The following is a 24,279-nucleotide window of genomic DNA, read 5'->3' as shown; positions in this document are numbered from 1 at the left end:
CATGAAGAAAAATCAACTTTTTGATTTTTTTTCTTTCTGAAATGAAATCACAACATTTTTATAATTAGGTAGAATAACTGAACTGTGTTTGAAGCGGTGTTTCCAGTTTTTGGTGGTGTGATCTGCCTCATTTCAAGCTTTGGTTTACTCTCAGGCGCACGCTACATTCAGAGTTTTTCCACTATTTATTTTTATGGTATATCGCACTGAAAGTCTGCAGTGGTGCAGCTTACAGTGTCTCTAGAGGGACAATCACCTGCCCTATATACTGCACACTGGTACTGTACTGCAGAGAGAGGAGGAGAGTGAGAGAAATGGGGAGCAGGAGAGGAGAGATGAGTGGGGGTGAAAGGAGAGAAGCTCTTGGGGGGGGGGGCTTTAAATGGAAGAGAAAATAAAGTGATTTAAGTTCTATAGAGAGGGCTGGAAAGAGGGAGAGGATGCAGGGATGAAAAAATGGAGGCATGCTGGAAAAGGGGGAGAGTAAAGGAGTGGGGAGTGAGAAGAGAGAGGGCTGATGTAAAGTGCTGCATCGGCACAGGGCAGGAGGAGAGGGAGGGAGGGAGGAAGAGATGGATGGAGTTAGGGTAAATGACCGCACTGACGATAGTTAAGAGACAGGTGAGAATGGGAGTGTGTTTACGGTAGCATGGACAGTAAAGCGGCTCATTCCCAGAGGGCATTCTGTACTTCTAGAGTCACTGCAGCAACTTGCGCACACACACACACACACAATGCTACACACAAACACCCCACCAGCGTAAATGAGAAGTCCACAGTTTGTGGTAGCCTACCAGCAAAATGGGTAAAGTTTGGAAAACCAGCCTGGGGAGTTTTAAATTTAGGCAACTGTGCCTGTGAGTCACCAGAATAAAAAGGAAAGCAGACACTAGTGTAAGGTATCTCACTACACTACAAGTCTGTTGCTGCCAAAATATCTGCCAAAAGCTGCTGTGCAGATACCTGATGAAAGGTACGTGTGTCTAACAGGTGCTAGATGGTGCTGTTTGTTCCAGTTTGATGCTCGACTGGGCTCAATAGTTGCTGTTTGTCAAAGATGCTCAACAGGCCTGTTTCCAGAAGAGATAAAAAAAGAACATTAGTGTGATATGCGTTTCCTGAGGCCTCTGCTCCTGGGTAGAGTGAAGTGTGTGATGAAGAATGTAAAATAAATCTTACTAGAGGGTTTTACTAAACTTTTGGACTTTTTCAGTGGAGACAATTTTGCATAAATGAGTGACATTTTTGCAAATCATAATGTAGCTTTGAGTGTAGGACTCAGATTAAAAAAATATGTTTTAAATAGTATTCCGCATTTTTAGTCAATGTACTGGAGGGATCAGTATGAGGTCAGAGTAGATAATTATGGCAACTTTAACATTTTAACAAGGGAGAGGGGAGTGGCACATATTAAGCTGGGGGTGTGGGGGAAATGTGAAGCATTTCCTACATTCTGGTGAATTTTGAACAGGTTTTCCACCAAAAAATTCAACACAAAACAAAATTCAGGCAGCAGTTGACAATTCCAGATATAGAAATAGAAGATATAATTGAATATAATGCAGTGAAGCTCTCTGGCATTGTGAATTGCTTTAAAATATTTTTCCCCCATAGATCAACTTCACTCATTAAATGTTATCCCTGCTGAGTCAGTACACGTGTTTGCATGATTTATTCTTCCCTTCCCTCTTTTGTTTGAGGAAGTAACCACTTTAAATGTGCATGCGGCACCTATTCATGTCAGTGACACAGTAAGTAATTTGAATTCATTTATAAACCCCTGTATTTATCTGGATTTATTTCTCTATCTACTGTAAAACTTCAGTTAGTAGCCTGAGCTATTATTTGCTTAGATTACGGAAATCAACAGGCCTATATTTGGGACAGGCCTTTAATTCCTTGAACACAAAACTGTTGCTCAGCAAAGATGGAAAATACAGTCAAATTGTTTATTTAAACCAGTATGAATATTACTTGTTTAAAAATAAGGCTTCAGATAATATATCAGTTATGACATATTCAATTGATCGAACTCCGACAGACAGCGCATCAGAAACAGAGAGTGACTTACGGCGCTCAAGGTCACAACACCACTTTATCCTGTGAAATTAATACTCACAACTTTAATTAATTTCTTTTAATTTTATTGACTTCTCATGGAAATTTAAGCTTAGTGATAGTTATGTGACTCAGACTCGCTCTCATCGAATGTCAGTCACCAGCAGTCCGGCACTGCTGAAACTGGGACAGTTTACCACACATGGCAGGCTGACAGATACGCAACCAAGATGTTGAAAATGTCAAGTGCAAAGATGACCCCCAAAAGTCAAGTGCCAGAAGTGCCAGAGGAAACTGGCATATATCAAAAATCTACTAAGAGCAAAGCAAATCACCTGAAACCTGTAAGCAACAGTTTAGCTGTCCTGTATTTATTTTTGTAGCTATCTTCTTACTATATAATGACGAAAACTGTGTGTGTGTGTGTGTGTGTGTGTGTGTGTGTGTGTGTGTGTGTGTGTCTGTTCCATTTGGCACAGTGGTAGAGGGTCATGGGAGGATGCGAATGAAGCAATATTACATCAATTGGCCAAAGGGGGGCGCTATAGCAACCGAGTGAAATTGCAAACTTTGAATGGGCATATCTCATGCCCCGTATGTCATAGAGACATGAAACTTTGCACAGAGATGCCTCTCCTCTCATGAGGAACAAATTTGCCTCAAGAACCCATAACTTCCGCTTATATAGATTTTCCACCATTTTGAATTTTTTGAAAAACACTTAAAATCGATCTCTTCCTAGGAAGTTTGACCGATCTGCATGAAACTGGGTGAACATAATCTAGGGACCAATATCTAAAGTTCCCTCTTGGCAAAAGTTGGAAAACTTACTAAAACTGAGCTTCTACAAGGCAATGAATATTGCGGAGGGCGTGGCTCATCACATAAAGGTGTATAACATCTCAAGGGTTTCACCCATCACCACGCAACTTTGTATGCATATGACCACACATAATCTGAGGGGACCCCTCCATTATTGACCCCATCAAACAAAATGGGGGCGCTAGAGAGCTAATTTCTTATCTAGGCCTAACTGCCATATCGATTTTTACTAAAATTATAGATATATAGAACAGGACGCCTCAAGGTGACTGGAGAAATTTAACTCTAATTTGCAACTGGGTGGCGCTATAACAACAGAAAAAAGCTTAAAAATGGTTAAAATGCGACCGATCGCTGTGGCTCCCCCTGTGGCCCAATGTTTTTTGTTTTGTTTTTTTCTAATTTTTGGTATGACTAAGTCATGGTATGGTATGCTGTACATATTCACGGAAACTGTCAGTGTGTCATTCTGTCAGTCAGTCATTCTGTCTGTCCCACGTTTTTCTACTCACTGACGTGGTCAATCTATGTGAAACTGCACACAGACATTGAGGATTGGCATAGGTAGAAGGTGACAAAGCTACTTTTTCCAAACATGTACATGTGCAACTGTTCACTAAATGTGTATGGACTAGTTATGGCTAATGTGTGACCTGCATGCTAACAAAGTGGCTAATTTTCATGTTATTTTAGGCACATCAGCTGATGTCCTCTAAGCTTCGATAAATCACAGATATTTCTCACTAAAGTTTCCATGACCAACACTGGTATTCTTTATTGTGCAAATAAACCTTTTATAAAGTTAGTTAACGTTTCTTGGTACAAGCTATTTATCAAATTATGCTTTTCAAATTAAAAAAAAAATGATGAGGGTAAAATTGGTAATGTCAAAAAGTGGTGGCGACATGTCCCTAGCATCCTTAATGTAAATGACACGTGCATGATTGGCTTGCTTTATGAACAAATCTGGATCACATGAAGAATGGTTTTGCTTGGAAGGCATCGGTTTTCTCTCTGAACCTCCTTGTCTCACTTCATAGAACCAAATACACCATGAAGTCAAAAACAAGCATGTGACTGCACCATTAAACAAGTTGATTTGGAATGGCAATGCTGATGGATAGATGCACTGATGACAGAATGATAAGACCCAGTAATCAAAATGTCTGACAGTTAACACATCTGCTCACTCGAGATTAGATTGATTGACATGCTAATGCACTGATTAGGGTCTTAAAATGGAACAATTGCTGCAATTATGTGCCATCAGTGTGGCTCAGCCTGGTCTAGTCAGGGTAATAAGCAATCTACATAGCTGTGGTTTCCCTAAGTTCATTCAGCAATGAGTTACCCCGCAGTTTGAACTGACACTGCTACAAGATTTTAAAGAAGGAGAAATCCACATGCAATTCAGCCCAATTAGCTCCACACTGAATCAGGCTTTGTGGCAACAATTAATACATATTAAAGTGCACATTAAAGCTGTAATTGGTAACTTTTTCGTATTTGCTGAAACTGAGAAAGCTGGTTTGCACAGTGCTTCTTATTTTGGTTGACCGTTTCCAACATGGCGGACAGGTCACAAACTCTCATTTTACAGCTAATTAGTCAGAATATAGTGAATATAGTGTTTATGCATATATGATACAATGGGGTTTTTTTTAATAAAAGTTACCTGCCACAGCTATAAATAAACCAGACTAGGTCAAAACCTAGTACATGACTGGGCCGTGTAAGAAACACCATAGCGCTCTAATTTGAAATGAGATCATAAGGTTTATGTTGCCTGAGCCCACAGGAACGACGCTTCGCAACGCTTTTCTTTTTTTCTCAGAGTGAGGATTAGAATATATGCAGTTCACATAATCTGGACTAAATTCATATATGTATGCTTGAAGATCCACGCATTACTATAAGTGTATGTCATATTAAAACTATTGCAATGGTCAAAGTTGTCACAGTCAAATTTAAGGTGTGTTGATGGATTCATGTCGTCACCTCATGCATTGAGTAACATTACAAGTTAACGTTCCACCTCAAAAGTCGCCGGCAGTCAGCCCAGTGAATTAAATTATTTTTTGTCAGACTCCAGCTGCTGTGAGAGGCAGCAAAACATCCTTTATTTTATAGCCACAGTTTACTAATAAAACTCTTCACAGTATGAACAGGGGTTACATGAGCCTCAAAACCAGCCACAACTCAGCCCTGAGCAGAGTGACCGTCCTCTACTGACCAATCAGACTGCAGTGTTCACAGCTCCACCTTTTAGTACCAGATCTGTGTGCTAGGTACCCCAACAGAGGGGGGACCAAACATGGGGACGGTACGGAACTGTTCCATTGGTACCATCCACAACTTTTCACAGTGGAAACGGAAAAAAATGCGCACTGAACTGAACTGAACCGTACTGCTCGGTGGAAACAGGGCTATAGACACAGTCACACAGCAAAAGTGACCTGCTTCCTCTTGAGCTGTAGCCACTGATCAAGCTCTGTTTTGCTCAATTTAACACAACCCTCCTCTCCCCTCTTCAGCTCCGGTCAGTGATGTATCATTATGTCCCTGCATGACTGGTGGAGGCTGCACAGCCATCGACCACAATCAGAGCCAAGTTCCACTAGTATCATTCATTCATTCATTCATTTTCCATAATTGCTTATCCTGTTGGGGGGCTGGAGCCTATCCCAGCTGACATCGGGTGAGAGGCAGGGTACACCCTGGACAGGTCGCCAGACTATCACAGGGCTGACACATAGAGACAGACAACCATATAGAGTCACCAATTAACTTGCATGTCTTTGGACTGTGGGAGGAAGCCGGAGTACCCGGAGAAAACCCACACTGACACGAGAAGAATATGCAAACACAGAAGGGCTCCCCCACCCTGGGTTCAAACCATGAACCCTCTTCCTGTGAGGCGACAATGCAAAGCACTGCACCACCATGCCGCCCAACCAATATCAGTAGCTTGTAAATTATCCCAATGGTGCCTATTACCAAAAGGAGAGTGGCGTCATCCATTGGACACGGTAACACGTTCTGGTCAATAACGTTAACACGTACATTTTTAGGCTTGTCTGTCATTCAGACATGGCTCTTCTTTACACAAATTAGTAAGGCGTTCCTCTCTTTTCTCTGTCCATAACTGCCGTTTTGACCACAGTTGGCTAGTTAGCTAGCTAGCTTGCTAATTACGCCATGCTTTTATGCTAACATTACAAAGTTGCAGCCAAAAATGGAGCACTAGAAACTTACTTTCATTCCAAACCATTTTTGGCTCTCAATCCAATACATTCTTTTTTTTGTTTTTTGGTTGTTTTATTCCTAAAATCCGAATATTGTAGCTGTTTAATACAAAGCAAGTTGTCTTTTTTGAAGTGTGTGTGTATGTGTGTGAACACGCTCAATTGCCTTGTCACTCTAACTAACTAGCAGTTGGCGTGTGCCTGTGCAACACATATGCTCTGTTAGTGCTGGCTCATTTCTTTCGTCAGGTGTCACTGTTTAATCATGTGAGACTGTGTGTGTGTGTGTGTGTGTGTGAGAGAGAGAGAGAGAGAGACAGCGTGTTTTATGTGTGAGGCAGCAGGGAGTTGCTAAAAAGGCAGGCGTAAATCTTAATTCACTTAAATACCCAACTTGAGACCAAACCAGGACACACATTAGACTTGAAGCCAACGAATCTTAACCAGTACTGCTTTGAAAAGAATGATCCAAATAAAGAAACATCCCTAGCCAGACTTTGATCCCGCAGAGACTCTTCAGAAGTGGCTTTGTAAGAAATGTAATCTGGATTGTTTCATGGAAACTGACATGAATCTGTCGTTGTGTTTTGACAGTGTCCAACGTGTTCATTCTGGTGGCTCTCTACACAGAAAGGCAGCTGTCGAAGGTGAGTGGAGAGACCCCTGCTTGCACTCCAACATCAGAGCACTGTGGATTTTAACTGTTGAATTCGGAGCACTTTCACAACTCCCAGGAGGGATTATTTTTCTAAAAACTGTTCACTAAAACCGACTGAGTAGCTGACCCTCCCCAGTTGCAACCGCAAATGTTAAATGGTAAAATGAGGAATTAGTTTCACCATCTGCATTTAGGGCATATTCAGTTATGCTCTGTCTGTTTGGCATGAATATGGAACATTGCAAGCTTTTTAAAACTTTAGTAGGCCACCATAACTTGAAATGTGGTTTGGTTTTATTCTAGAGAGCTGTTCAAAAGCAAAGCAAAAACTATTTACAGTTTTTATGTTTAGCTGCTGTATTCTTATTTTTTTTTTTAGAATAAGCTCGACAACAAATGACTGTAAACTGAGGCAGTTAGTCGGGTGATGATGGTTTAGATTAAACTTGTTGTCTTTAAGATTTAATGTTAAAACAAAAAAAAACTCCTGCTGTCCCTCTATGCCTCTCTTTCTACCCAGGGCTCATTCTCTGAACTTGTGGGATTTCTGGTCCATTGCATTAACATGGCAATCATGCTAACATTCCCTGCTGCACTGGTCCTACTGGTCCCCTCCATGACCCCAGGTAAAATGTTGTTTTTACTGTTATTAAAATACCATCTCTGCAGCCTTGCTGCTACCTGCTGTTCATAACGACAAGCAGTCAACTAAAATAGTAGCATCCAAACCATTATCCATTCATTGGTAGCTAACAGAGTTGCCATGTGTATAAAACAGAAAATAATGTAATTTTAATAAAGATTAAGGGGACATTCACATCCTTGCCCTTCAGAGAAACAGTCGACCAGTTTGATAGTGCAGTAAAAGGCATCCCTTATACCAAGCCATAATTGGAGTCGGTTAGTGGTAATGGACCAGTTGGTCATGACTGGATTATTTCCAGCTGGCTCTGAGGAGAAAAGAGGAGAAGAGACGAGAGGAGGGGAGAGGGGAGAGGAGAACAGAGAAGAAGCGAAAGACAGGAAAGGAGAGATGCCAAAGTGGGTGTGGTTAACAGTACGAGGTCATCCAAGGGTCACCTTCCTCTGTCTTCATCAGGCTGCCTGACAGAAACCATGGCCGCCCTCCACAAGTGACACAGTTCACCTGTGATAAATTAGCAACACTTTACACAACATGTTACAGATTCAGTCAAAACCTTATAGATCCAGTTTTTAATAAAGATTACAGATTACTAGTTAATCAGGATGGGTATCTAATATAACTTTCATATTCAAGTACACACATTAGATTATTATAGAGTACTTGTAAAAAAAACATAACGCAAGAATGGGAATGTAAATTAGCCAATGATGGAAAACAAGTGCAGTTTGAATTATATTTATTGCAAAATCAGGCTCCAGTCAGCCAATTAAACCACAAATTCAAATTTAACACAAAAAATAAGCAAACTTTCTGATGCTGCCGTTACAAAGGTTAGATGCTGTGGAGTCTGGAGTCGCACTCCTCCCAGTCAGTTGAATGTCTGCCCTGGTTAGCAAAAGCTAACACTGCAGCATTAGCAAGTGTAGCAGGTCACCAGGGGTGCTGGTAACTGCATTACATTGGAGTATCTAGTTTGGGTGTTTTACATTGAACTGTCCATTGAATGCATCACCTCGCGGGGCTTACAGCATGACAGTACATAGAGTTAACATCATTCAGGAAATTAATAACAGTACACTGACTTATTGGGTATATCGACCAGCACTAAGTTACTATACAACTTTTATTTGAAGTCTGTTCTATATGGCTTAATATTTTCAATCGATCCTTTGCAATGTTTTTCAAATAAAGCTGTCTGAAGTCTCAGTTCAAAGGTTAATCTTTCCATAATATAAATTTCATGCATCACATTAAACCAGTCAGTTAAAGTGGGAGGTTCTTAATTTAGCCATTTTGTAATTATTGCTTTTTTACAGGCAACCAGCATTATTCTATCCAACTTTTACTTTTCCCCAAGCCATCTTGCTTGCATTGTGGTAAAAGTAAAATGAAGGACCTCTACCAAGGATACATATTTTGGACATAATGAACTTGAAAACATTTCATGGCCAAAGTCGCATTCCTCACCTAACCCATAAACGTTTCACAGTAGAAGTGTTTCACACCTTTGACGTAATATATTTAGCTCAGATTTTTGGCACAGTCTCAGTCCTGTTTTCATCAAACACATCAGTTGGGACACAACCTTTATCTTTACCTTGTCCATGAGACAGACAGATGAGTGAGTTTCTGGTGTCATTTTGCACACATTCTAATGTTTATTTGGTCCAAGAAAATTACTGTTTTAATTCTCCGCTCCTCTCCTGTTTTGGTATATTTCCTCTCCTCTCCTCTCATCTGTTCTCTCACTGGGAGGTGAAGGCGTAAAGGAGTCAGTCCATCTGTCTGTCTGTTTTCCTCTCTGCGCTGCTGTTCACACAGGAAGGGCAACGACAGAGGGCAGGTGTTTGTGTGTGTGTGCATATGTAGCAATATGTTTGTGTGCATCTACTGTACACTGTTAATGCAACCAGTATTCAGCCATTCAGCAAGGACCTGATATCAAGCTTCATTTCAAACTGTTTTAAATTTCTTTTGAGGAATACTGGAGTGATGAGGGGAACCTGATCTGTACTGATGTCCTTAATTGTGTGCAAGTCTGCTACAAGGAATTCTTGGGTTCAGAATGAACAATAGGGAGTAGCTGTGTTTTTCTGAGTTTGATTCTATACACTTCTCAGTATAGTCAGACAATCTACGGTGTACATACAGTGTAGCCCTGCATACCTGATGTGTTCTTAAGTAGGTGTAAATGCACTGTAACACTTTGCTCATGCAGCCACTATTTAGCACTCTACATTAACCAGTGGGCTGCTGTACAATGAGAGGTGTGAAACTGTTTTGTTGAACTCTGTTTCTCTGTCATAAAACCTACAGCTCGCCAATGTTCTGATGAAGCAACTGACAGAAAACAGCAAGTTAAATATGAGGGAGCAGGTGTATGGCACTCTGACAGCTCTCAGAGGCCACGTCTACATTGGATATGGGTCACGCAAACAGTATATTCAGTTCAGATATTCCAAATTTCCAAATTTAGCATTTCACCAATCAGGCGTGGTTACGCCGGCATTATTCAGATTTTAAAAACATTATTTGGGCATGTATACAGTGCATTAGGAATATGTATCTCAACTGGGGGTTTCACCACAGTTTGCAACACACAACCTCTTGCCTGTTTAAGGTCAGCTTTGTGCGTTGTCATGGATAGGTTGTGTGCAAACCACCAACAGTTTGTAAGGCTGGTGTAGAGATGCATGCCCAAAAGAAAAGCTGGCATTTCTGGTCAGAAGCACAAGAAACACACCTACTTTTAAACATCATTAAAGACTTTGATGTCAACAGGTTTTTGATATGCGCAAATATCGCAACACCGACCTTTTCAAGGTGTTTGAAGGAATGAAAGAGGGAGGCTGTGTTTGCACAGTCTTAACAAGTCCGCCACCGATGGAAAACTTATAAAATCCTATTTTGATGCAAAGAAGAAAAATAACAAGCGGCTCCAGCCATTTCACTTTTCTAGGTTTTGACGTGATAAACAACATGTTAGAGCACATGTTACTCAGAGTTTGCACGGCTGCATGTACAAGGGAGTGTTAGTGAAATATTAATTTTTATTAGCCGTGTAAACAGCTTAGTAGGAATATTGTATTTTTTTGGAATAAGGATGAAAAATGTAATGTTTTGTGCATGTAAACGTAGTCAGTGTGATTAATGAGAGAAGCAGAAATCCTCTGCACAGCAAAACAATTCACACAGGTGCTGCTGCTCAAACATAGTGTACCTTTTTAGGCTCCTAAGGTCACATCTCAGATCCAAACCTAGACAATGATCTGTGTCACACAGGCTTGAAAGGGAGGTGTGTCAAATTGAGTAATCTGAGGTACATGCAGTAGGTATCATGTTCATATCATATCTAGCAGTGTAACGTTTTTTGTTTTTTGGTTTTTTTTTTGGTTACCTGTCACTCCAGACTGTTGTCCATGTCTGTATAATTTTATGTCTCTGCACCGGAGATGCCGTGGCTGAAATGTTATACAATACAACATTTCAAAAACACCTTGAGGGGATTTCTTTCTTTGGCACAATTGCCACTAAAACTCGAGAATAAACTTATTAGAATCAAGGTCAAGATCACTGTGACCTTACAAAACACGTTTTTGGCCATAATTCAAGAATTCATACACAGATTAGGACAAATTTCACACAAATGTGTAATTTGATAAAAATTATGAATTGATTGAACATTTTATATCAAAAAGGTCAAAGGTCAGCTTCACTGCGACATCTTAATGTTCTGCATAAATACATTTCTGACCATTATTCAACATCATATCTCAGGAACAGAAGGGGAGACATTTGGTCAGATACTGAATTGGTGACACTAATCTTGGGTGTCCATCTTGAAACTCATGAAACTAGATTCTGTGTGGCCCGGGGGGTAGAGGACGTGAAGCATCCACATCATCGCTACATATGACTCTGGACAGACTTGAACATAAACTGTAACTGCAACTTGACCAGAGGCACACGACCTCGAGGTGGTAATTCTAGTTTTTCCAGTAATCTGATTGGTCAGAGTTGGAGCACGTTAGCTGTCAGCATAAGTTACCACAGTTATTTATCACAGGAAAAAGTGAACCAGCTTCGTAGTACTGAAAACCCAGGGTTAACTTTGAGGTTACCTCTCTAACCCCTAACCCTGCTCTGTAGCGCAGTCTTCACGTCTTTGTCTGGAGTCTGCTGGCAGAGAAAAACAACTTAAAATAGTACAGTCAGATTTTTTTAAATTTTAACATGGATGGTTTTGAGTTTAAAGACACATTCATGGCTTCAGTGGGAAATTGTGAGAGGGTGATAATTGGCTCCTCTGGTATGTTTTTTCTCACCTAAGCTCCACCTCTCTGTGTTTCTATGATTACTATGTACAGTATTCGCATTTGGAGCCAATCTAGTTGTCTCAAAGCCACATAGAGCCAAAGAGGCAGATGGTTAATGAATAAGATCTGCTGTGGTTTGATGCCAGGTGTGCTAACCTCCACCTCACCCTGTTGGCACAACAGTTTTTATTAGTGTGTTTGTTTGTGCACATGTATGACTGTGTGTGGGTATATGCTTGTTGGTGTGTGTCTTCCTCTCTGTTCAGCATGATCCTCTGCTATCAAGCATATGGTGAATATTGATAAAGCCCCTGGTAGGCAAACTGCTCAGTTGGCCTGCGTTTGTGTGTCCGTGTGTCCGTGTGTCTGTGTGTGTGTGTGTGTGTGTGTATGAGTGCACACTAAAAGATTTCGAAATAAATTCATTAATCTCACATCAAGTATTTTTTTTTTTTTTTTAATATTGACTCCCAAAAACCGACAGTGACACAGTTTTAAGTGCACACACACACACACACACACACACACACACATACACAATGGAAAACACGGCGACTGTATAATAATGTCCTTGGCATAGTTAGCCTGCTCTCATACAGATGATTTATTTTACTGGGCTTGTTTTGCTGTTTGTTCAAGATCAAATGACGTCCTTTCTTCTTCTCTTCTCCTTCCCTTCCCCACTCTTTAAATCTGCCCTTCTCTCTCTTTGTTTTTCTCTTGCTCTCCATTCGGTCCCTCTTTCTCCCTCCATCAGCTAACACTGCCTTCACCTCCTCTGTGTGTTTGTCCTGTATCTCTGTGTGTGTATCTATCTGTAGCTTTACATGTTTCATTTTATTTTATTTTATTTTATGTTCTTGCATCTGGTACTTTGGGTCTAGGAAATAACTTTACAAATAACATTTATTATTATTATTATTATTATTATTATATTAGCATCGGTATTAATTAATTGTTTATCATTTATTATTATTAATCTCCTTCTTACACTTTGTGCTCACTTTCTCCTCAATCAATCAATCAAATTCTATCTACAAAGCACCTTTCAAACAAGTCAATGCACTTCAAAGTGCTTTACAAGGCATTGACAAAAAGGATATTAAAGATTCACAGCAGTGTGAAGGATTTAAAGGGATATATTGGCAGCAATGTAATATAATATAATAAGCAGGGCTGTCAAAATAACACGTTAAGTCAGTTAAATAATTACAGAAAAAATTGCGCTTTAAAAAAATTTACGCTGATTTATTGCATGCTGTAGTGCCCTTTGACCTGGTGCATCATTGAAGGCCACAGCAGCTTTGTCACATGATGGAGGCAGACAAGACGACACTGTTTGACCCCATTAATGGAACATTTATATTTGACAAACACCCAGATGGAGCTGTTGATAGGAGCAACGTTCTCTGCAATTTCTGCAGTAGGGAATCTTCGTAGCATTGGGTACTGCAAGCCTGAAATATCACCTCAACACGAAGCATTTAGCAGCAAACCAAGAGGTCTGAGCTAGCACGGCCTCTGATGGTAGCATTTGCAGCCAGCCTCATCCAGCCACTCTTGACCAGGCGTTCAGACGCAAACTGAGTAAGTCTGCCTACTAACTCCTTTACAAAATGGTTTGGCAATGGACTGCAGACCAGTTTCAGTGGTAGAGAACAAGGGGACAATTGTGTCTAAAATCCAGCAGCTTTACTACAACACACCTGCCAAAATACATAAATACGAAATAAATCTAAATACTTTCACAGCAAAAATTGATGTATGTGATTCATTTAAATTAATTAATCACAGAGCATGTAATCAATGAAATTATTTTTTAAATTACTTGACAGGCCTAATAATAACTAATAACTAGTTTACTTTAGTGTATAATCGCCTGAAAACACGAGTCATGTGTTTTTATTACCTTAGATTGAGTCGCTTATATCTACATAGTGGGCGGGTCCTTGTAGTAGGAAGTCGACATGTTGCATCACCTTGTCTCTACAGTAACCCAGAGTTGACAAACCAAGCACTGGCTCTAGATAGGGCCAGTTGTGTTTTTAGCATAAGCCATCGTAGTTAGCAGCCCTTCCACGACGAGCAGCATTGATAAAACACCTGCTTTGCTTGTTTGCTTGTGCTACTGAGGCTAGTGATGTTGAAGTGACCAGAAGGAGAGCAGCTCCAGACTCTGGAGATGATCCGCTAGTGCAGCGTCTAACCTATGTAACAGCAGCATCAGAAAGTTTGCTGATTTTTCTTATGTTAAGTTTGAATGCGTGGTTTAATCGGCTAATTCAAGCCTGGTTGTTCAATAGATGAATTTCAGATTGCACTTGTTTTTAGTTGTTGGCCAATTTACATTCATATTCTTGTGTATGTGTGTGTGTTTGTTTTTTTATGGCGGGGGGGTGGCGACACTTTTCTTAAAACTGAATCTATAAGGTTTTGACTGACTCACTCTGAGAAGTACAGCGTGCTGATGTATCATGTTGTGTAAAGTGTTGCTATGGTTTCTGTCAGGCAGCCTGATGAAGACAGAGGAAGGTGACCCTTGGATGGCCCTGTACTGTTAACCACACCCACTTTGGCATCTCTCTTTTCGCGCCTTTCCCTCCTCCGCCCTTCTCTTTGTTAAGTGTTTTTACTGGTTTTAAACACAGGTCTGTTTGTCTTGGAGAGGAAGAGACAGAGGATAATTTGGCTCCCGGTACAAACTTCCCGAATAAGGAACACAGGGAACTCAAAGTAGAAGTTTCAGCTGGTTGTAATCTGCAATCCTCACTGCTAGATGCAACTAAATCACCCTAAATCTTACACACTGTTCCTTTAGAAATAGTAAAATGTTAATAACATAAAAGAGCAACAACAATTAAACATAAAACGAGTTAAATAAATTAAGATGACAATAAAATCAGTTTAAATGAATAATAAAATTACAAAACACCACATAAAATCCAAACTAAATGTATTGGTTTTTAGTTTAAATATTAATAGAAACAGCTATGAGAGAAGAAGCTTCCTGGTTCATAGACTAAAAGCATTTCTGACAGGTAGTCTGATGCAAATCAATATAAAAACTAACATGTAACGAGTGTAAAGACAGAACATGTCTAATGTGCGCGCCCCTTTTGGTCTCCTCATCTCTCAGTCCTCTCCTCACTTCCTCCCTCCTTTTTTCTACCCTCTATTGGTTTCCCCTTATCTCTGCTTCTAATCCTCCCATACAGTGCATCAGTTGGTTACATGTTGTCACATTATCACCTCTCTGTTTCTCTGTTATAACAGTTGGCGGTGCCTTCACTCTTGGTACTTACACCATCCTCTTCCTAAAGCTTTACTCCTATAAGGACGTCAACATGTGGTGCAGAGAGCTGAGCACTGCCAAGGCCAAGACACTGGCCAGGTCGCTGTCTTGTAAGTCACAAACACACATGCACAGACATATTTAGGCCGGGGAGGGGTTGCTTACTAAATTTAACACCTAACTGAGAATGGTTCTTTGCTCAGTTTCTGTGTATGTTTCAAATTTCTTACCCAAAATGAACTCTCAGCCCCCGTGCTCATGCTGTTACAGTGACATCTAATGGCAGATAGTGGATCCTGCAGCTCTTAGATAAAATGGAAGTTTGACAGTTACAGGAACTGTCGCAGGACTGTGTGGAAATTTGATTGTGTAACAGAAGTTGCTGCATGTCAACATCAACACTTAATTGCATTAAATTATTTCCTCTGCATTTGTATGAAACTGACTGATAAAAAAACGATGTTGCCTGACACTTACTTTGTCTCATTTGTTTGTGTGTGAATTCTGCCCAAAGGTCCGTCCGCACAGCATCTCAAAGGCAACCGTGAGGTGTGTTACCCTGGCAACCTCACCATCAGAGGTACCCAAATACACCCTTCTTGTGTTTTTATGAAGTTTTATTGATAATGTCTCTACCATGTTCCACTGCCTCTGTTTTATGTGTTTTATTTTGGCGTCCTCTCCATCTCTGTAGACATGTACTACTTTGTCTTTGCTCCAACTCTGTGCTACGAGCTCAACTTCCCCCGCTCTCCTAATATTCGCATGGGTTTCCTGCTGAGGAGATTGTTTGAGATGGTGAGGAAATATCTCATGTCAGCATCAGCCAGAAAACAACACCTTTGCTGTAGCTGTATGTTCAAGTCAAAAGCACTCCCCCCACCTTTTCCTGTTAGTGATTGATCCAAGTGCTCTGGGGTATTTTTGTCTATGCTCTCACAATTTTACAAGCATCTCCCAAAAAAGTACTAAAGAGCAAGAACACCTGCACAGCTTTTAACAGCCGAGTGTTTGCTTTGCATGCTGGTGAAGAGGGTGATGAATTAAAAGAAATGCTGCTTACTTAAGGGAAAATACTGGGTTTTTGTTTTTTTTTTTAGTTTTTGCCATCATTATTAGCGGTTTATATAATATTTTATACATAAAATTAAATGCTTAAATTTGCGGACATGGTGATGCCACGGTCCAAAAAGGGCAAAGAACGTAAGCAGTCAGACAATCAGACATGTAAACCACCTCTGTTCTAACAGTTTAGTAGAATTACAATCCAGTAATGATATATAACTAAAAAAAAAGATCTTTAAAAGTTAAAAAAAAAGCCTGATTGTTTTTTTTATCTGATGTGCGCCCCATCTCCTCTGTCGATCGCTCACTTTATTGATGTGTTTTTTTGTCCCCAGCTGTTCCTCATCCAGATGTTAGTTGGTCTCACTCAACAGGTACGTCCTATAATGTAATCCAAAGCTAATGTGTGGTGCTGTATTTGACTATCCATTCACACTGCATTAATGACATGATTTTAGGTGTTTGTGTGATCATATTGCCTCGATTGCCTAAACCGTGGAAGAACTACGGAAAAATGACTCTAAACATGAAGACAATATATAAAGTTCCCAGTTATGTCTAAATGCTGCTTTTTGTTTTCTTTCTATCAGTGGATGATTCCCATCATTCAAAGTTCCATGAAACCACTAGAGGTGAGTAAGACAGAATGCGAGTGACACTTATACTGCACGAAACAACATTGCACTGTGCTGTTTTCAAATGCAAAGTGCTGTTGTGCATCATTTGTTAATCTATGAGTGTCTCCTCTCCTCTGTAGGACATGGATCTGTCCAGGATGACTGAGAGACTTCTAAGATTAGCTGTGAGTAAAAACATACATAAATATAGTACTACTTGTGGACACTCACGCTGTGTGTCTTCATGCTTTCTGTGACTTTAAGACCAGAACATAAAATATCACATTTCTTCGGTCCGGCGGCAGTGCACAGCCTCAAGCACTCACCTCTCAATCGGCACAATTGGGAAAAAAAAGGCAGACACTTATAAAAAAAAGTGATCATGCTACAACTACAATCACCGGACACTTTATTAGTTACACATTCTAGTACCAAGTTCGACCTCCTTTTACCTTTAGACCTGCCTTAATTCTTGGTGTCATGGATTCAACAAGGTGCTGGAACATTCCTCAGAGACTTTGGTCCATATTGACACAATGACATCACACAGTTGCTGCAGATTTCCAGAATCTCCCGTTCCACCACATCCCAAAGGTGCTCTATTGGATTGAGATCTGGTGACTGTGGAGGCCATTGGAGTACAGTGAACTCATTGTCATGTTCAAGAATCCAGTTTGAGATGATTTGAGCTTTGTGACATGGTGCGTTATCCTGCTGGAAGTAGCCATCAGAAGATGGGTACACTGTGGTCATAAAGGGATGGACATGGTCAGCAACAATACTCAGGTAGGATGTGGTGTTTAAACCATGCTCAGTTGGTACTAAGAAAATCACCCCCACACCATTACACCACCAGCAGCAGCCTGAACCGTTGATACAAGGCAGGATGGATCCATGCTTTCATGTTGTTTACATCAAATTCTGACCCTACCATCTGAATGTGGCAGCAGAAATCCAGACTCATCAGACCAGGCAACGTTTTTCCAATCTTCTATTGTCCAGTTTTGGTGAGCCTGTGTGAACTGTAGCCTCAGTTTCCTGTTGTTAGCTGACAGGAGTGGCACCTGGTGTGGTCTTCTGCTGCTGTAGCCCATCTGCTTCAAGGTTGGACGTGTTGTTGGTTCAGAGATGGTCTTCTGCACACCTTGGTTGTAACCAGTGGTTATTTGAGTTCCTGTTGCCTTTCTATCATCTTGAACCAGTCTGACCATTCTCTGACCTCTGGCATCAACAAGGCATTTTCACCCAGAGAACTGCCGCTCACTGGATATTTCCTCTTTGTCGGACCATCCTCTGTAAACCCTAGAGATGGTTGTGTGTGAAAATCCCAGTAAATACTCAGACCAGCCCGTCTGGCACCAACAACCATGACACGTTCAAAGTCACTTAAATCACCTTTCTTTTCCATTCTGATGCTCAGTTTGAACTTCAGCAGGTCGTCTTGACCATGTCTACATGCCTAAATTCTGCCACGTGATTGGCTGATTGGCTGATTAGCTATTTGCGTTAACAAGCAGTTGAACAGCCGGTGAGTGTATACCACTGCTCCACAGCCACTGTAGCGGCTAATAAATACATTATCAGAATCAAAATCACATTTTCGTTGCATTGATGTTTTACCAAATGTTACTGTTACACAAATGAAGGATTACATGGGTTACACACTGCTTATTGTCATGTGATGTTATTCATCACTGTAACAAGAGTATGTTATCTCACCATGACTTTGTTGAGAGTATAGACAGGAAACATGCTTGAGTTTTGCAACAGGCTTTTGCTAACAGTTTGGACATCTCCTCTTAAATGTCTCACAGTCATATATGTTGTCCTCTAACCCTTCTCCAGGTTCCTAATCACTTGCTGTGGCTGATGTTTTTCTACTGGTACTTCCACTCATCTATGAACTTCACCGCTGAGCTGCTGCGCTTTGGAGACAGACAGTTCTACAGGGACTGGTGGTAAGTGTGTGTGCATGTGGTGGGAATGGATTTGCATGCATACTCATGAATGGAAAAATGTAAAAGAGAAGCTATGATGGTGGATCATTTCATTACTGTACAAAGCTAATGGAGGGAGTCACTTTATGCATCCCACCTTTTCTGCATTGCAGGATAATTACTGTTTGTTCATCTTCTCCTGCATGACGACAAAGATTTTAGGCTTTTTCATGTTCATCATTATTGATAAAACTGCCTTAGATCAATTGTTTAAACCCTGTAATGCTTCAACACTGTATTTGCTGACTCTTCTTTCAGGAACTCTGAGACAGTGACATATTTCTGGCAGAACTGGAACATCCCTGTACACAAGTGGTGTCTACGGTGAGTTATTCGCACACTAACACACTGAGAGAGAGCAATGAAATTTATAGAAGTGAACACAGGGGACAGCGGTGGGTTTGATGCAGGGAGACAGACTTAACAAGGCACACTGATGTATTTGGGAAATTGATTCATCTGGCTGCGAGAGAGTAAGTGCTGGTAATAAATACGGCGCCTGCAGCTAGTTCCACATGCACTAACACAGCAGCAGGAGCAAATGCAGTGAGGTTATATTAAACAAGACAAAGCAAATGAAATGCTACTTAAAGCCTATTTCCTTTGAATTCCTGTTAGGGAGGGAGAATTAGAGCACATATGAGAGTTTAGATGTTTCAACAGTTTCAACATATCGTATCACACATTAGGTAAACAAATACTAAACGACTGACAAAACAAATAAGTCTTTATCAGTGGGTTTGACATCCTGGTTTACAGTAAATGTCCATCCATCCATTTCAGCATCTGTTCTTTTGTCTGTCTTGCAGCCACTTCTACAAGCCACTGCTGAGGAAAGGATTTAGTAAAATAGTCAGCCAATCAGCTGTCTTCTTCTTGTCGGCTTTCTTCCATGAGGTAAGAGCTTAGACCAAGACCACTTTCACTGCCTACGTTGAATCCTCTTTCAGGTTCTTGTGCAAAATCTTAGGGTGTTTTCACATATATAGTCTTTTTAAATGAACCGAACTCAGTCCTCTGAAAGTGCACCAAAAAGTGAACCAACAGTAAAAAGGCCTCAGTTCTCTTTCTGGTCAACTTCAGCTCTGATGGCCCCTCAATCCTTTTTCTGTTCACTCTATAACCTATGTGTAATATATATTGACATAGTTTTGTTTTTACTTAAATGTGGCACTGCAGTGCGGTTATGAAGCCCCTCACTTTCACGTGGACTTAAAATTGGAGGAAAACCTTAGTGTTTCTGTGCTGTAGACTCTTGCTGGTTGATGTATTCTGCATTCCACATCTGAAGACGTGCAGTATCTTCCGTGGACCAAACTATTCCTCGTCCTGCTTCCTTGCAAGCATTACAGGCCGACATGGTTTTGTCTGGTTTTTCAAGCATCCCAGTTCAACAGCACGTGATCTAGAGGGCTAAATACAATGGCAAAGAGCAAAGCGAGCCTGGAGCACTTTGTGTTCACAAGGCACAGGTTAAGTGAACCTCACCACAGACTTGAAGCAAACCATACTCATGGCTCGCTTCAGAGGGGTCTGAGTTCTCTTGGAGTGTTCACATATTCACAAAAAAAGTTGAGTCATCACTCTGAATCTGTTCAGAGGGCTGAAAAGGACTAAATGTGAAAACACCCTTCAGTTATATTTTGTAGAGAACGCAGTTTATTTGATATAATGATTTTTGTCTCTCTGTCTGTTTTGGTGTCAGTACTTGGTCAGTGTTCCTCTCAGGATGTTCAGACTTTGGGCCTTCATGGGCATGATGGCGCAGGTAAGAACCAAGACATGTCACTGATGAAATAAACTTACAACTGTGGTCGTAACAAACCTGTATATTACTTCATTTAAAACTGCATCATATGCACTGTAATCTATAGGGCTGTCATTAATTAAAGAGTTTACATAGTCTTGCCTAACGTTGACTGATGTGAAATGGAAACATGTTTGTTTTTTTGTCATTTGCGATATTACTTTCTATTTTTCCACAACAGACAAAAGAGCCAAAACACCCAACTACACAATTTGTCTTTTTGACTTGGCATGGCATTTGGTCATGGGTGTCGGTTTGAGGAAAACTAAAGCCTCAAACCACAAACAGCTGTTTCTAAACACCTTTCCCCGCTGATTTTTGACAGATAACCATTTATAAGTTCAAGAAATATGTAGCACTCTTACATGAGTGCTCTGATTAATACATTTATAGTAGATTATATATCAGGATTATGCCTCCACAATGGCAACAGCCATGGCTGAAAGCATTTGGGTTTTCCGCCCATCCCATTCTTGTGAAGTTGATATCTCAAGACAGCCTTGAGGGAGTTCCTTTCAGTTTTGCACAAACATCTAACTCAAGAATGAACTAATTAGATTTTAGTGGTCAAAGTTCAGGGTCACTGTGCGTGTCCGCCTCATTCTTGTGAACGCGATGTTTCAAGAAGGTCGTGTGCAGTTTCCTCAGATTTGGCACAAATGTCCTCTTGGACTCAACAACGAACCAATTAAAATTTGGTCAAAGGTCAATGTGACCTCAAAAATACCTGTTTTTGGCCATAACGCAAGACTTCATGCGCTAATTATGACAAAATTTCACACAAATGTCTAACAGTACATAATTATAAAGTGATGACATTTTATATCCAAAAGGTCAATTGTCAACTTCATTGTGACATCATACAATTCTGCACAAACACTTTTCTGGCCATTACTCAATGCTATAACTCTGGAACAGAAGGAGAAACATTTGGTCAGACACTGACTCTAATCTTAGGTGCCCACCTTGAGCCTGTGCTGATTGTATAGATCTGTGCTGCTGTGTGTGAAGCATCCATGTTTTAAAATATGTAGCTTTTGCAGCAACGTCTGTATTTGAGGCACTGTCAGCTATCACGGCTACATATGAGTCTGGACAGATACAGTACAGCTGTTAACTGCAACTTGAGTGGTTTACGAAGGCATCCAAACACGAGGCAGTAATTCTAGTTTATTGGGAGAAACCAAGCAGTTCTATGTAAAGTCATAAATTCAGCACCCCTATATAACACAAATGGAACAATCCTTTGTTTCATCAACACATTTTCCTGCAACTACACGACTCAACTGTGAGTTCGGCAGTCGAATCAGGCTTCTAAGATCTAATCGTCAAATAGTCAATTATCTGAGGTCACCCTTAGTTATCTAAATACACCATTGATACTAAAAGTCAAAATAAAGACAAGTGGATTTTTGACTCCTATGGGACATTTTAAAAGGTGCTCTCTGTGTTTGGCCTTGGCTCCAGTATCATTAACTTAATTAATAACCTCATTAACACAACAAGGCATATTTGATGTATTACGGTGAATATAGCAGGACAACAGGCAGTATAATTACCTCTTGGTCTTTGCTGACTTTGTTGGTTTGTTGTACATTAGAGAGTGCTGAGACTCAGACAACCGAAATCAGAAACAAAATGTGAGACTGTAATTAGTCATTAAAAACCCAATCGCCAACTGTGTTTATTTAATTTCTTTTTTTTTTTTTTTTACCCATCAGCTTCCATTAGCCTGGATTGCTGGTCGCTTCCTGCGGGGCGCCTACGGCAACGCTGCAGTGTGGATCTCGCTCATTATTGGCCAGCCATTCGCCGTCCTGATGTATGTCCACGACTATTACGTCCTGAACTACAGAGAGGAGTCTGAATAATGTACACAAACACACATATATGTACATACACATCTACCACCTTCATCTTGTACGTTCACACACAAACACAGAAGTACCACTTGCGTCCAGTGCAGCTCAACAGATATTGCCCTTTTTTTTTTTTCCCTTAGATTATTTTTTTGGCTGTATTTGATAGGATAGCTTTAGCATGGAAGGGATAGAAAGGAGGGGATGACATGCAGCTAAGGGCCATGAGTCAGGACCAAACCCGCAGCTGCTGCAGCAGGGGCACAGCCTCTGTACATGGGGCGCCCGCTCTATCAGGGAGCTACTGGGTGCACTAAAGGATGCTGTACTTTACACGTCAGGGTGAACTTATCACATCCTGATCATAGCATGTTTACATAAAACACTTTGGCTGTTGTATCTTCCTGAAATATTTTTTCATCCCAGAAAAAAAAGTTTTTTAAGCTGGGAAAGATAAGAATTGCTAACATGAGGAAATACTGTAAAACTATGTTGACTCTTGAAAAACTACTGTAACGCAGGAGAGTTCACTTCAGTATCCACTGATGTAGTCATCTAGCATTTCACTCAGGTGATTTTTCTTCCAGTGTCTTTTTAAAACCTCTCACTGCCAGTTTGCCAAATGTATAAACGCCTGCATGTGGTACTGCAGAAAAGCTTCTCTGTTTTACCAGAGAGGCTTTGCTCCTCTTCAGCCGTGTGCATGGACAGTATAATGACTGTGGCTGAATTTTATCAATTGTCAAGTTGACAACATGATTCAAGTGCCTTCATAAAAGTTATGAGAGAGTTTTATGACCCACTGTGTTTCCTCTCTGTGAGCCAAAGGGGCCTGAATGTGTCTGGTTTTACTGTGAGATGGAACATCACGAGGAGAAATGAATGGATGCTGGTAGGATTTTATAAATGTACAATATATTTTTTAATGATGTTTTACTTTGTCAGTTATGAAAAGGCCAGCATTATTGTATGTGTTTTTTCATCATAATAATACAGCACACATCCAATCATCCAATCAGGCCAGCATTTTTTTTTTTTTTTGTATTACTTTTTTGCAGAAAACAGACTATGCAAATTCACTGAATTGGTGTTTTTATTGTACTTCTATCTCATTGGACTGCTGGATTATCTAAATACAATGTGTGTGTGTCTGAAAATAAACATTCAGAATTCAATTTAAGTCTTGTGTTAAAGGGTGTGTGTTATTTTGTGCCGATGGTTTATCAGTCTTTTGTTTTTGTTTTTTTTGCATTGTGAGTGATCATGATATTTCTCATTAGATCAAGGGTTAATCAAAATGAAAAGCTAAAGGTCGGTGTGACAGGCTCTCCTCTTTACATTGAAACTTGCACACACAGAGAGCCAGAAGAGGGAGAGCAAGGTTTAGTAGCTACATTTGTTATACAGTGGCTGACAAATGTATGCAAACATTTATCAAATCACAATCAGTGGTACCCCTTAAAAGTTTTAATAGGGGTAACCAGATGGAGCCACTGGAAATCTTGGGGTGACACACCAAAACCAAAAGCCATAACTGAATTTAGAGAATTCAGTTACAGTGCCCTCCAGAAGTATTGAAACAGTGAGTCCAATTCGTTTACTTTTGTTGTAGACTGAAAACATTTGGGTTTGACATCAAAAGATGAATATGAGACAAGAGATCAACATTTCAGCTTTTATTTCCAGGTATTTACATCTGGATCTGATACACAACTTAGAAGATAGCATTACTTGTAATGGAACACAAAATTTTTAGGTGAGCAAAAGTATTGGAACATATAAACTTAAAATAGATTAAAGTGAATGAGACTTAATATTTAGTTACAAATCCTTTGCTTATCAATAACTGCATCAAGCCTGTGACCCATTGACATCACCAAACTTTTGCATTCTTCTT

General features: G+C 40.3%; 1 protein-coding gene across 1 annotated transcript in view; it reads left to right on the top strand.

Annotated features, from left to right (window-relative positions):
- dgat1b (diacylglycerol O-acyltransferase 1b) overlaps nt 1–23,562 on the top strand; it is a 30,062-nt gene extending 6,500 nt beyond the window's left edge. The window contains exons 5-17 of the mRNA XM_049584316.1: nt 6,720–6,772; nt 7,304–7,409; nt 15,019–15,147; nt 15,552–15,617; nt 15,732–15,835; nt 16,438–16,476; nt 16,693–16,734; nt 16,860–16,904; nt 18,565–18,677; nt 18,975–19,040; nt 19,526–19,613; nt 20,422–20,484; nt 22,245–23,562. Of these exons, the coding sequence (XP_049440273.1) occupies nt 6,720–6,772; nt 7,304–7,409; nt 15,019–15,147; nt 15,552–15,617; nt 15,732–15,835; nt 16,438–16,476; nt 16,693–16,734; nt 16,860–16,904; nt 18,565–18,677; nt 18,975–19,040; nt 19,526–19,613; nt 20,422–20,484; nt 22,245–22,394 (1,064 nt within the window). The 3' untranslated portion in view covers nt 22,395–23,562. The remainder of the gene's footprint in view (nt 1–6,719; nt 6,773–7,303; nt 7,410–15,018; nt 15,148–15,551; nt 15,618–15,731; nt 15,836–16,437; nt 16,477–16,692; nt 16,735–16,859; nt 16,905–18,564; nt 18,678–18,974; nt 19,041–19,525; nt 19,614–20,421; nt 20,485–22,244) is intronic.
- Nucleotides 23,563–24,279: the final 717 nt, after the last annotated feature.

The sequence above is a fragment of the Epinephelus fuscoguttatus genome, linkage group LG8, assembly GCF_011397635.1.
Source record: "Epinephelus fuscoguttatus linkage group LG8, E.fuscoguttatus.final_Chr_v1".
Classification (NCBI taxonomy): Eukaryota; Metazoa; Chordata; class Actinopteri; order Perciformes; family Serranidae; genus Epinephelus; species Epinephelus fuscoguttatus.
This window is presented reverse-complemented; position numbering and strand designations above follow the sequence as displayed.